Source organism: Zalophus californianus, chromosome 15, assembly GCF_009762305.2.
Source record: "Zalophus californianus isolate mZalCal1 chromosome 15, mZalCal1.pri.v2, whole genome shotgun sequence".
NCBI classification, from domain to species: Eukaryota; Metazoa; Chordata; class Mammalia; order Carnivora; family Otariidae; genus Zalophus; species Zalophus californianus.
Genome location: NC_045609.1, coordinates 74,083,815 through 74,098,762, shown reverse-complemented (window position 1 = coordinate 74,098,762; position 14,948 = coordinate 74,083,815). Strand labels below are relative to the sequence as shown.

General features: G+C 44.0%; 1 protein-coding gene across 5 annotated transcripts in view; it reads left to right on the top strand.

Annotated features, from left to right (window-relative positions):
* The window catches only part of GFRA1 (GDNF family receptor alpha 1), a 215,285-nt gene that overhangs the window by 47,931 nt on the left and 152,406 nt on the right, over positions 1-14,948 (top strand). For 4 of the 5 annotated variants that reach the window (XM_027596620.2, XM_027596621.2, XM_027596618.2 and 1 more), the window contains exon 5: positions 12,181-12,195. The exons of the other annotated variant lie outside the window; for it this stretch is intronic. In XM_027596620.2, coding sequence (XP_027452421.1) covers positions 12,181-12,195 — 15 coding nt within the window. The remainder of the gene's footprint in view (positions 1-12,180; positions 12,196-14,948) is intronic. 5 annotated transcript variants of the gene reach the window in all.

The window sequence follows — 14,948 nt, the reverse complement described above, 5'->3', positions numbered from 1 at the left end:
TCTTGAAGTCGAGTGGTGTTAGTCCTCTGACTTTGCTCTGCTTTTTTTTTTTTTTAAAGATGACTGGCTATTCTAGATTCTTGTATTTCTTATAAATTTTAGAACTGGCTTACCATTTCGTACAAAAAGTCTGGTGGAATTACTGTTGGGATTGTGTTGGATCTATGGATCAATTTGGGGAGAATGAATATCTTAACATTAGTGAGCCTTCCAGTCTGTGAATACAGCATGTATCTCCACTTCTTTAGGTTTTTTTCTGGCTTCCCACGATTTTATTTTTTTGGAGTCGCTTGTCCTATTGCTCTTTTTTTCTCTCATTTCCAGTTCTTGGTTCTATAGTGCACTGGTGATGAGGGGGTGTCCTATAGTGAGATTGCTGCTGGGGTCTTTGGCAGATCAGCTTATCTGTAAAAAGAGGATGAGAATGATATTTAATTCACAGAGTTTGGGGGAGCATTATATAAAATATTTAAATAGGGCCCTTAGAAATAAGGGCTCAGTAAATGTTGGCTTTGTTTCGGACTGCCCTTCACGATCCAGCTCAGTTTGGACCTGGTCCATGAAGCCCCATTTCTGAAATTTCTCTTTTCCACACTCTGCTGTTTTACTCTCCCTGGAGACTTCAACACTTTTGCCTTGAGTGTGTCTGACACTCCTTTTTATTGTAAGCTGTCTGTAAGATTTGGGGTTTGGTTTCCTTTAGGTGCACTGATTGCTCATTATAGAGCATCAGCTCCAAGGAACACTAAAAAAGTATCAAAAAATTAAACTGTATTTTTTCTGGGTGTGATTACATCCATTATCTTATGTTCTCCTTGAAGAAGTGGTAAAGTTTGGCTTTATCCTCAATTACAGGTGAGAAAACTGAGGGACTCCAAGAGGGATTAAGAACCAGCCATAAGAAAGTAGGGACAGAGCTAGAACTAGAGCCCAGGTTCTGGACTTGAAGAATAATAGGCATGATGGTGGAAACACACACACACCCCTATGCATATGTGTGTGTGTGTGTGAGTGTGCACATATGTATACATATATATATGTAGAAAGCATGCTTAAAATTTCCTCAGCTCTGTAAGATGCTGGAATCGTTTTCTTCAGGGCCAGCCAATGGCACAAATCCTTCATGAAAATGACATTTACATTTCATGGCTGTGCTAAGCCAGTGAATAATATCATATAGGTTTAAAAGAATCTTAAGCTGCTGAGTGAACTTTGCCTTCTCTTTTTGAAAAGCGACTCGGTGGGGTATGATATGTGGTGGCAACATTTATTGCTTGCCTGCTCTTCTTCGCAAGGATAAAAATTTACAGCTGCAGAGGCTGATTAGGAGGTCCTCGGCTCTCTTGGTCCTCTGCCCCCTTGAAATGCCCTGGCTCCCCCATAGAAGAGTTCAGCCCAGTGTGAGGTCCTGCCACACACAGCCATGATGTAGGCTGATGAAGAGAGAGGAGCCACGTTATCTACCAAGCCTGTGAGCAGAAGACTTTAAAAAACGTACTGCTTTCCAGAAGAAAAGACACGCTCTGAAAGGTTCATGAAGTACCTGTCGTTCACATTTAATTACTTGCTTCTCTCTCCCTCTGCAAGATACTAGCACTTGGGGGTCATACTTGAGGGTTTAATGTTTGCTCACATAATAAATGTTGATCTTGCTTCCTCAGGAACAAGTCTGACCAGGAGAAAATGAATGCCCCATCGCTTGACATGTTTTCTCCTATCTCTCCCCTGGGCTGCATCCTTTGATGCTGGGGGCTGGTGGGCATGAGAGTAGACTTCTTGCTTTCAGATCCATGTGAGTACATTTGACTCATCACAACAAGCACCATTTCTAGGGGGCCAAAAAAGTGTGTTGATCTTCATGATATCGTGAAACTTCATTTCTCACAAGTCTCTGTCCAAATCACCTGCTTCTAAATGCCTTCTGTGTGCCGGGCGCACATGCTTTTTAGGAGCTGGATGTGCTTGAATCCCCACAAGAGCCCGTGGCTCCCAGTGTATTGGATATGGAGCCTTAGAGAGGGCAAGCTAACCTGGCCAGTGGCTGAACCAGTCTCCCAGCTCCAGCACTGTGACTCCAGAACCTGCACGTGCACTGCTTGCAATGCGTTTCCTCCTACCCTGCCTCCTTCCGTCCCCCCACCTCTCACTTTCTCCTTTTCCTGGGCCCTAGAAAGATGACCACTTATCAGCTGACAGATCTTTGCCGCTCTTTTGTGTAGCCCTGTGTTGAATTGTTCTCCCTTTCCTTAGCCTGGTCTTAGAATTCTTATCTTTACATCTGGCTCTGCATCTGGTCCCCACGTCCTTACTTTACCTCAGCTGTTGCCATACACCTACAGAGATCGTGGCATTTTTTTTTTAAAAAAGAGAATTTGTAAAGTTTTAACAAGGTCAGGGGTCACCCAGGTGATTTCTGCAATTGGACCCCAAATCCACAGAGAAAAAATTGTGGTTGGAGTTCTAGAGTGATGGGGATTCAGATACAAAGAAATATTATGGGTATGGCTCAAGTTAACTCCCTGAGCTGTTTGAAGGAATGAAGTACTTCAGCTGTTAAGCTTTTGCACATCTGTCTATTAGGCATTCATTAAGAGACAATGTAGCATCATGGTTAGGAGCTGGGGTGTGAAGCCAGATCACTTGCTTCCCTGTGACCTTTGGTAACTTCAGCTAACCTCTGTGGTCCTCTATTTCTTTGTGAGAACTTCTATTCTTTATTATGAGAATAATGTTGATAGCTAACTTTTAGGGTGATGGAGAGGATTAAGACAATCTGTGTAAAGTACTTAAAATAGTAGGTGATATATTGAACACCCTGAAAACATATTAGTTATTATTAATATGAAAATGTCTCTTCTACACTCTTAATATTCTGCCTTGGACTTTGGGACTATAATGGACAGAACATCCCTGGCATCATGGTGCTTTCAGCCTAAGTGGAGAGAAAGAGAGAAAATGAGGAGTGTGCATTAGTGCACCAGGGGTACATACCGGTGATTGGGGGTGTATAGCCAAGTCCCGAGGAAGGATTCCCGGGACGTTCAGGTTAGAACCATAGACCTAGAAAGGATGGCAGAGGTGTTCTAGTCAAACCCCCTTTGGGACCTAGAGTGCTTAAATGATTTGTTCCCATTTATTCAGTGGGTTAATGGTAGGGCCAGGCTGAACTGAGGTCGGGCCAGAGTGTTTCACGTGGCCACACCTCCTCCCTGAAGATGTAAGCCAATATGCCAAAACATATTCATTCCCCAAATCATTCCAGTCAGCAATGCTTGATGCTGGGGACAGCTTCTCTGGACTCAGACTTTGTCTCTGGCTCCTGGGAGCTCTCCTGATAGTAATCTGTGCCAAACCGTCAGAATAATTATGATGGCCATCGTCTTGTGTTTACTTTAAAGTTGTCTATCCTGGTAATGATCACCTGGCAAAGAGAGAGACTTATCCTGTTGGACATTTGTAAATATCTAATTTGAATTTAGAAATTTGGGCAACCAATCCAATTAAAGCCTGGCTCTCACAGATCTACCTGAGGAACGCACAGGTGCTGAAATCAGTCGACTTGGAAACAGAATGGCTAGAATGTCTTTTAGGAAGTGTATGTTGGGTGGGGAGCATAGAAATTGATTGAAGAAGGCATGAGAACCTTAAAGATTTCAGATGGCTTATAATTTATCTGTAATGGGAAAAAGACTTTACTACCGAGATAATATCTTGGGATAAATTTGAAACCACCAGCCATATTATGGATGTGTTTGTGGATGTATGTGAGTTGCAGGGAATGAAATTCTTTTTTTCTGTGAATGTAATTTAATGTGGATAAAATGACGAATAAGCTATATGCAATAAGAGCCCATTTGATATAATGTGTGTAATTTTAAAGTTAAAACCATCATGCTTTAGAACTAGAAGGGACCTCAGAGATCAAACTGGATTGTAGCTGGAGGAACCAATCCCAGAGCTGAGTGGTTTTGCCTCTAGTGCGAATAGAATCCAGATATTTAGACCATTGTGTTTGGAGACTTTTAAGAACATAAGGCTTGATTGCTGCAGGCTAATTTTTAGTAATTTTTTTTTTAACCAATAGTGGGCTTATGGCAGAGCCAAACTGATTTCTCCTGGAAGGTGGACTGACTCTTTATCTTTAGCCCCTTGCATACGTGGACGCTTAATAAAAACACTTTCTGTGACCCCCTAATTAATACCCCATTATGTAAATTTAGGGAAATGAGAACAATATTATTTACCAAACTCTTCTTTTGTTTGAACTATTAACGTGGCTTCTTATGATTTCTCAGTTAGCTGATTTAAAAGAATTCAGAGAAAGTCATGTATGTTTTTCTTTTCAAAGAAAAACACTGGTTGCTAGAGGGATTGAGTTTAATATAGTTTCATAGCATAGAGGTTTTAATAATGCAGTCTAAAGTATTTGTACATGAATTCATTAAGCCCAGATTAGTCTTATTATAATTACTCAAAAAGTAATTCAATTTAAGAGAAAACATTTTAAATGGATATAAAATACACTGTTAGCTGGGAAGCCATACTGTTTTACTTTATCAGCTCCATAAAGTCCTAGCAGATTTGAACATAACTTTCACAGTATACAGAATGCAATCATAAAAAGTATTATTCCTAAATCTATTTTTTTATGTTCTTTCAGTAGTTAAGAGCTTTATCCCTCTGTGCTAGGAATGAGATATACTAGGGATAGCATGTCATAAAAATCTTTGGGACTTCCTAGCTTGCATCTCTTGAACTGCTTCCCCAAGTCAGGGCTGGCTGATGTGTTACAAGTACGTGGCCCAAGATTGATGTTGGTAACACATTCCCTAGAAAATGTAGCAGGAAGGTACTTCAGGGCTTTTAAAACAATTTTTTTTCTTACTCACAAATACTAAAAGACATTTACTAACTGCCATGTGCCTTCAGAGGTATGCCAATGACAGGCCAAGTATTGGTCTTCATTTCTAACATGATAGAAGACGAAGAGAAGCCAGGAGCAAGGAAAACCAGGGAACTCTCCCTAGCCTGCACCCAGAGTGAGACAGAGAAGAAAAAGCAGAAGGAGATACGAGGCCTACCTGCGTGAAAGAAAGGGTGAGCGTTTGGCATCAAGGGCTGGAGACTGAGGAGTGAGGCCTTCTGGCTAGTGCTCGATCACCATGACTCCCGGGGCTGCCTGAGGGTGCCTGGGGGAAACGAGGAGCGTGGACATGGGCTATGTGGCCACGCGAATGCCTGAGCTGTCTAGCTTTGGAGACACAGGAAACTAATCATGGCCCTGGGTGGTGCCATGGAGGCCACGCCAGGAGCTCTGGAGGAGCCTTCGCTCTGGCTGTGCTCCAGGAGAGCAGACTTGCACTTGGTTAGGAAGGGGCTCCACTTAAGTGGTTTGTTGTGTTCAAACTTTAACATTTATTTAATCAAGCAGCAAAACCCTTTATTTTTTTCAAAAGCAAATTCTTCATAGAATTCCAGTGCGCCTAACAGAATGGGTCTTATTCCCGCTGGCCCCATGCCCCCTGCCTTCTTTGAACACTAGGCCTCTGGGAGCATGGCTTCAAACATGGATCAGAGCCCAGGGCAGGCCTGGGTGAGCCCTTTACATGGTGGCCTTGAGAGATAATGACAGGTCCAGAAGAGAGAGGCAAAGTCAGAAGGGTGAGTGGTGCCAAAAAGAAAGGCCGGGCCCTGGTTTTCTGGAGCTTCTGGGTTTTAATCACAACCCTTTTGATCCCAAGTGTTTGGAGATAGGATGTCATTGGGTCTCTGATTAAAAATAATTCATTCATGAGGTAATATTTGAAAATGGCTTTGGAGTTTCTTAATGGCACATAGCTACATGACAAGGAATTAAAATGATCATTTTATTTTAATGGATTTTTTTCCCTGATACTTTTACAGTACTATACAAGTCATGAAGGCTTTTCAGATGGTAGGCAATCAATACATGTGTGTTGACTAATAATCCCACAATTTATAGAAGTCTTTTTGAGTACTAGTTACTGTGCATTTTTATATGCATTACCTCGTTTGATCTCCACAGAAATTGATGAGGTAGCACAGAAATGAGCTGTTGTTAATTTGCGTGTTGCAGATGAGAAATGCAAGGCTTGGGGAGGTTAAAGTCATTTGCCCAAGGTCACACAGCCAGACGTGGAACCTGCTCTGACTTCAAGACCTGAATTCTTCGACACGCCATCCTATTGCTTATTATTACAATAACATTAACTTTTACTTTTTGAACATGTGTGATAAACCAGCTACTATGTCTTAATTGCTTTACATGCATCTTGGTTGTCCCTTTGAGTTCGAAAAGAAAGTTATATTATCTTTATTTTATAAATGAAGAAACTGAGACCCCAGAGGTTTTAAATAGCTAGCCCAACATGGCTAGGATGGTGAACTACCAAAGATTGGAACTTTTATGATTTGATGCTAAAGTCCATGTCTCTCTTCTGATTAAATTACCCAACCTGATCCTCATCATAGCCCCAGCATAGGGAAGAAGCTTATGTCTCCCAACCCTGTTTTCTAGATGAGAACACAGGCTACGGGAGGTTTCCCCTGGCCAGGGGCTAGGACCCAGTCTTAGGTCAAGGGATCCAGTGGCCATGATTATGTGGTAACATGGCACTGGATCATATTTGGGAGAATAGGAGTTAGCCCAGCCCTCTATGGGAAGCCCAGCTGCCATTTCTGGACCTTGGCTCTGTCAATGTCAAGCAGAACTACTCTGGAGTGCTGGTATTCGACAAGAGAGGAGGTATTGGTGTACCCATTTTTCAACATAGAAAAGAAAGAATTCACTTCATTCACAGAGATTTACAGCACTACGCAGACTGAGTTCTAGGTGCTCTTCACATCCATGGGTAAAGCTAGCTGGATTTGAAATCTGGTGGGGGGGGTAGCTCCGCTGATCTTGAAATTGATTTTGGTTAATGGTGAACCAGTGTTCATTTCAGCTATTCCCTATATCCCTCCCTTTGCCCCTGGTTAGTTGGGTCCCAGTAAAATTTACAGTGCTTTACTGTAAAAGCACTTGTACTTAAAAGAGAATTTTCTTTCTGTAGCTCAAACCACAGGAGGACTCACAAGACAGCTATCTCCCCAGGTGAGACTTCTTAAATGGGAGTTAAGTGCATGCAATTTCAAGAAACTAAACTCCCCTCATATATAATTTAACCTAGAAAAGAAAGCAAAATTGAGAGAGTAGTATGATTACATTGTTTGAGAACTGGTAACTTTATCTCCCCTAGTCTTATGGAAGTCAGGCACACTTTCACTGTTTGGCATATCTTTAATGCTGTGGGGTGTGGGCTAAGTGTGATGTTGTAATAACAGGGACGGTTTCTCTAACCATAGCCATGGACTGTGGATTGAAATAGTAAATTATTCCTAGCAGACCGAATGGGCAATAAGACTGCCATCCAGTTCTCCTCATAAAATAAAGCAATAGATAAATAAAGGAGAACCAGCTCACTTAACCCGCGTGGCTCGGTGCACTGCTAATTATTAACCCAGGCACAAGAGAAGGGTTCACCCAGAGTGTAGTTAAATCATTTTTAATAGAGGTAAACACTAGCCATGTGGATGAGTAGCACTCAAGAAAGTTTTTAATCAGCAACGTTTAAGAATCACCCAGCCTAATTGCCATAACTTATTAATAATAATAAGTAATCTAGTCTTTTTATGGCCCCTGTCTCTGGAGGACTCAGTGCATTAAAGATCTCTGGGGTGTGAATCTCTCAGTAGCTGTCGGGCGGGGGGAAGGCAAGTACCCTAGATGCTCATTCCTAATGGGAGAAATTGGACATCGAAGCTAAGAAAGACAAATATGAGTTCCTTTTTATTTTCTTCTTCCCACATCTGAGTCACCAACTTCTACACGGCCTTTCATCTATCTATAGGACCAGAATGGCTCCAGGGGGTGGGGGGAGGGCTGGAGAACAGGCTTTCTTTGTTCACGTGAATGATTGGGGTTGAGGGAAGTGAGTGTGAGCAGAGCTTTGTCTGAAGGAATTTATTTCCTCTGCCCAAGTGTCCCTGGTGTCCCTTGGCCTCAACCTGACTGTGGCTGGGTGGGTGCTAGCAACTTCCAGCTCTGTGCTTATGTGATTTGCCACTTCTGGGAGAGCAGGAAAGATGGCGCTGAGTCTTACTCTCAGAGTGAGTCTTCACAGCAGCTGATGGGAGGATGTTTGTGTAAATTATCTAACTTAACCTGCCCAACACCAACGTGTGGGCATTGAAATATCCCCAGGTCATCAACAAGGAACTTCAAGTTCAGAGGGTGTAAGTGATCGACTACCACATGATTCCTAGTGATTGGTTAGACTGAAAGGTGAATATCACACTCAAATTTGAGGCCCTTTGGATTTTATGAGTGACGAGTCCCTGTGGTTTGGGATGATGGGCACAAACACCAGAGTACATGATGGTAAGAGTATTTCTGTGACTAATATCTTCTGAGGTCCAGAATTTGGGGGTAGGTAAAATGTAGCCAAACAGCACAGGATTTACCTTATTCTCACTTATATTTTGTTCTTCTGTCCATGAGTCATTTGAGCCTGAACCTGCATGGCTGTTTCAGTCTAGAAAAGTGAAATTTTGAAGAAGGTACCCAAGCCATTATTGTACACAGCAAAGAGCTAACTAATGCCAAGAATGGAATGATATATGCCGTAGACTACAAAGACATAAATTTAGAGTGTAAATTGCAAGATAACTCATGTGCAAATTGTTGCAATATTTATACTAGTGTTTATTAAAATTTACATTTGAATAAAAAGGTGCAAAGTGTAAATGAAGCTGAAAAACATTTCTTTTTTTCTTAAATCTAAAATAGCTTATACGAAAATCAAGAGAGTTTTTTGGAATAGAAGATATGAATAGTACTCTATGCAGATTTGTCTGCTAAAGCATGAAATATACAGTGAAATTGGAAGGAATAAGGTCACTAAATCCCTGCCTGAAGTTCCTCCCACCCTGCCCACTGATACTTTCCAGTGATTCAAATCAGTACTGAATTTCTAAGGAAGCGCTCCCTGTCAAAAGCCACAGAAAGGAGGGTGAGGATCCAGGATGGATGTCGAGACTGGATCCGTATTTGAGAGACTAATCTTATTTCACTGATGTTTTCAAGGTTGGAAATTTTTGTCTGTACTCATTAGAGGAGAATGATAAATCTCTAATTTGTACTTTGCTAATAATAGGGATGAGCTTGTGTGCTTCATTAAGGTTAAATGAATCTCATGTAGTCCTAGCTGAGTCTTTCGTGCCATGTGTAACCTTGGGAAAAGTCTTCTACTTCTGTGGGACTCAGTGTCCTCATCTGTAAAGTGAGGGGGTTGGAGCAGATGAGTACGAAGACCCACCAGCCCCTTTTCCTTGCCTCCCGTGTGGGAGCACACCAGGCAGTGAGGACCCGCAAAGATGATTAAAACACACAACTCTTGCCCTCGGGAGCTCACGGTCTACATAACTAACTACAATATGAGCTGTAATTGCAACGTGCACAAGTTACTCTAGGGGCATGGGTGGAAACAGTGACCTCTCTCTGTGAGGGTAGGCTCTGAGAAACTTTGCAGCGGCTGTGACATTTGAAGGCTGAGGAGGAGGGCTCCCTCAGGTGTGCAGGCTGGTCAGAGGGTGGGTGGTTCCGACGGCACGTTCCAGGCAGCAAATTCGTGTGGCAGGTGTATTTAGAAAGCTGCACATGGTCCTTCTCACAGTCTCCAGAGAGTATGGAGGCATGGGGGGAGAGTGCCATCCACACGCTGCTGGGCCAAAACCTGTACCAATAATGAGTGACTGAGGTTAGGAAGTAATACATCGAGTATACACACACACACACACGCACACGCACACACACACACAGGGCAGAGTTGAAGTTGTCCTGTAACGGCATCACTCTGTCCATTTACATCCCAGTTAGCTTTTGTGAATGTGAGGGAGAGGGTGGTGTTTTAGCCAGCTCTCTGGACATCGTGAGCCTGCCCCCTGTCATACCCGAGCCACGGCCTGGGGTGCCCTTGGGAGCATATGTATGGCATATGAATGACACCCTTCACAAGGGTCACGTCTGCGCCACCGGAATGAAAACTGTTCCCGCAGGGATTCTGTCATTGCAGGTTGTTTAATCCACCAGGTGCGTATTTCATCTTTGAAAGGTGCTTGTGCGCCTTTCCTGGGCTCTCCGCTCTCTGTGACCTCGTAGGAGCTGATGTTGTAGCTGACGACTGGCAGCAAATTGGATGTCGACGATACAGTTCTTATTTAGTTTTTAATATGAAAATCAAGTTTTAAAATTCAGATCATAGATGAAAAGCATGGCCATTGTTAAAAAATTAAAGTAATACAGAAAGGCCTACCTAAGATTTGAAGAAGTGACCCCACATTCCATCACTGAAGGCAAACATTTCCGTGACCGTCTTTCTTCGTGGAGATATAGGCATGGGTACGCGCACATAAGCGGGCTCAGGATTCATTTTTCATGTTGCTGTCTGATTTTTTTCATTCAGAAGTAATCAGAGTCTTCATTTGAAACGGGGGCACCATAACCCATTGTGTGGGATACGTTATTTGTGGTTTGATTCCCTGTAGACAAACAAGCAATATCCATTGTTTCGCCGTTATACACAGTGCTGCGATGAATAAGGTGTTAGAATTATTTGGTGCCTTTAGTTATTTCTGTAGATTAAATTCCTGGAAGTGGTACTGTTAGGTCAAGGACTGTATGTTTAACATTTCCTTACATCTTGTCAAGCTGTCTTTCGGAAGTTTCGTACCTGTGTACAGCCCCATTAACAGGGCGGGAGCTGGTTCCTGTCTCAGAGGGGCTGTCTGTATTCCTCCCAGCACTGTCTTCCATCTTCAAGTTCCTGAGTGAGAAATAGGAGCAGCCAAGAGTACTTTTGGGGTGACTGGGAGGCAGTAGAAGCAGGATGAGCCTGAATGCACAGGAGAGATGTCAAAAAGGACCTGGTGTATGCACATCTGTTCACTGAAAGATATATACGAACATCCCCATCGCAATTCCTAATTGTCAAACGCTGAAAACACTCCAAATGTCCATCAGGATTACAAGGGGAAAATAAATTACAGTATAATCACACAGTGGAATACTATATGGGAAAGAGAATGAATGACCTACTAGTACATGCTACATGGGCATGGATGACTCCCACAATCACTGTGCAACAACAAAAAAAAGGCAGTCAGAAAAAATACATACTGTATGAGTCCATTTGCATTAAGTTTAAAAGCAGGAAAAAGGGAATGTGGGGTGTTAGAAGTCATGCTGGTGGTTACCCTTAGAGGGATATTAGTGACTGCTTGTTCATTTATGCCTTTTGCTAGATGTATTTTTCCCAGTGCTGGACAGAGTGCTTGGCATATGGCCTCCCCAGTATTTGTTGAAAAAAAATTAATTTTTTCCCCTTTTAACAGGCTTTGACCTAGGATTAATATGAAGACATGGTGTTATTCGTTGTGAGTTATGATGTGGAAAATTCATACAAATTTTTTTTTCGGTGATTTAAATATGGAAGGAATCTTAGTATATTTGTAGACCCTTCCTCCGTTTGTTCTCCTGTGTGATGTTGTTGCTTTTGTGTTATTTATAAACCAGTCAGACACTTAGTGGTAGGTGAGGGGACGGGTTTTGGAATCAGACATTCGGGTTCAATGCCGAGTCCATTGCTTACTCCTCTGTGGCCTTGGATGAGTGACCTAATCTTCTCCAATATCACTTTCCTTAGTCTGTTTAGTAAGGATGAGACTACAACCTACTCTCTAGGGTCATTGTGAAAAATAATATTAATATTAATAATAACCACCAAATTATGTTTGCTACGTGCCGGACACTGACCTAAGCTCTTAAAACATAGGACATAATTTGTTTGATCTTTCCAGTACTTCTATCTATTTGTGGTTTAGGAAATGTAAGCCACAGCATTAGTAAGTGTTGAGCCAGGATTTAAATCCAGGAATTCCATTCCAGAGCCCGAGCTCTTAACCACTACCTCTGAGTTAAAGGAAATACTGCACCAAGAGTGCTCAGCAAAGTCAGCATCTGTTAGCTGTGAAGATCATCATTGTCATTCTCAGCATCATTAATATTTTTTTCTCCTCTCTCTCTCCCTGCTCTCCTCCCTTGTTTCTCCGCCCTCCTGGCAGATATGTTCCAGCAAGGTAAGTTCGCAGTCTCCGGCCTGCTTCTGCACTGACCATGCTTTTTTGGGAACAAGGGTATTGTCTGTGTGCAGAGGGTTATGGAGCTTTGCATTCTCTGTGGACTCACACTGGGGCTTTAGAAGACACCATGGGGACAATAGCCTGAGGTGGCCAAAAGTGCCATTGGCCTCTCTGGGCCTCCACCATCCAGCCTCTGCCTCTGGACCATGCTTGGAGGTAGGGTGGCGACTAGACGGTTTGGGCAGGTACACTGGAGAGAGTCATGGCTAGGTCCCCATGAAGGCATACGCATGCTTGGGACTCGTGGGATGGGTGAGGAGCAGGTGTTTCTGGGGTGGGGGTTCAGCTGGAAGACCCCTATCCCTCGGGGCTCCTGTATCAGGGCCAGCTGCTGCTGGGGCAGGGCTCTGTATGCCGGCTCCACGTGGGGGTTTCTTTGCTCTGCCAAACATGTCGCTGTCCTGAGAAGAGGTGTAGACAAGACCATGGCATGATACCTTCAACCCAGGTGTCCCTGGCAACCCCTCCAGCTGGGCCTGGGACAGAGATGGAGTCCGGAGAGGGCATGCAGTGTCTAACCTATTTTGCCAACCAATGTCATGCATTCCGGGGAGCTGGAGATGGAAAGTTGAACTGCGTCTTCCCGTGCGCGCTTCTGTCCTGACCAAGGATGCAGAGCTAGCGCCTGTGCTCTGTGCAGAGGGAGACTCGTGTGTATGGCCTTGTTGAACCTGCCAGGCACACGTGAACGGGGTGCCACCTATTCACCCCCCCACCTTTTTTTTTTTTTTTATAAAATCACGGTCTGCAACCACCGGGTAGCATCAGCAGGGCATATCTATATTCAAGCCAGGAAATACGTTCGTGGCACAGGTTTGCTATGTCTCTCTTGAATCCAAGGCTGGCTTAGAAGAAAAGACACCGGTTTAAAAATACATCTAGGCAGCCCATAAATAGCCACCGAGAGATAATCTCCCAAGCTTGATATTTTCACGATTATTTCAGCCCAAACCTGCAGCGTGTGTTGTGGAGAATGTCTGTCTGCTCTCTGATAGAAGCGCAGTTGTGGGTAACAATGAGGGGACTGTTGTGTTTGTCTTTCAAGAGTCTGGAGTCATAGACCTACTTTTATAAATAATTCATAAATTCCAACAAGCTATAAGTAATAAGTTCCATTTGGCTAGAGACTCAGAGATGAGCAAAATTGAAAAGGTGCCGTGACTGTTGATGTAGTGAAAGCCTCGCTGTTAGGGCCCCCTTGCTCCATGTGTTTTCTTCCTTGACAAACTGGGGGTTCATGGCAACACTCTGGGAGGAGAAGAGGTTTGTTTTTTTTTTTTTTTTTTTTACATGAACTAGAATACAAGCACCACCAACGCTGCATTGCATTCCTCGTTTTGAGACACAAAATGCTTGAATTTGGGAAGTCTTTCTGGAGCACGAATGCCACAGCCCTGGGAGAACGGGGAGAGAAAAGGCTTCTAACGGATCTGGTTTTTCTTCAAACGATTGCGAGCGTTCACGACTGTCATGATTGGTATAAAAAATGGCTTATTAGGCTCCCTATGTCAAGTTTGCCTCCTTTTGTTATCCGTCATGCCACTTGATTGATGAGATTCGCCTGTCAGTAGCAAAGATATGCAGAGCAAAAGTTATAATCATCTGCAAATCACTGGCTATCGGGACTTGAGAGCATCTTCCAGAGACAGAAGCTGCTAGCTGCCCGTCGCCCCACGTGATGGTGGGCCACAGCTCCCGTGTACCATATTACTAGGATTTCAAATGAAGAGAGCTGAACTGGCTTTTGGGAATTATTTACATGGTGCTGGCCTTCTAGGGCCATTTCGTAATGAGGCACATTCTCTGAGATGGGAGCCAAGAACCCGCCAGGTGGTGCCCCATTCTTAACTTTGCTTCCGGCCATTCTGCCAAAGAAATGAATGCCCAGTAAAATGAGACAGTTCAGATGTTTTGGTGATGGTGCTGGTCACATCAGACCAAGACAAAAGGTTCTGTGTCTTACGGATAGTCCAAAACCTGACTCCACTGCGTCTTCTGTGGTCGAAACTCTGTTCCAGAATTGTGTCATCACTTTGAAACACGGGGGGCCATGGATGGTGCTAGAAATAAGCAGCCAGAAAACTCTGTGGTTTCAGATGAACAGAAGCCACTGGGTGGAAACTGAGGTCCATTCATCCCCACACATATTGTGGGAACTCTGCGGCTGGGGCTGCCCGACCCCGCCGTGGGCCTGCTTTGGCTTTGCCCCGGGTGGCCAGGGGCACTTGCGGGAGATGCTGCTTTCTTGGTGCGTGCTTCTGGTGGTGAGTGAGCGAGGCCCGCCTGCCCAGAGGAGTGCCTGTCTGCGTGTTTGGGCCGCTGGGCACCACGGCAGGCAGAAGAGGGAGGTAGCCTTGAAAGCTGACAACATCAGACATTCTCAGAGGAAACCACAGTTATTTTCCCTGGATTGCATTATCTTTTATTTCACTACAGATCAATCTTGTTAGAGGAGGTGACAGTGCAGCAGCTACTGCTGGGCCTTTCTTGGCTGTGTCTGTGGCGTGTGCACATGGCAACGTGTTTCTGCCCTGCGCCTGTGCCATTTTAGAGCTTGCTTCCTTTCTTTCATCTGCAAAGGCCGCTTGCTGGGGCGGTTAGACCACCGGGCGTGAGGGCCATCGAGGACCAGTGGGCCCGCAGCTGGGCCTTCTGTGTATCCGAGTTCCAGGGCCGTGGGGCCACCTTTT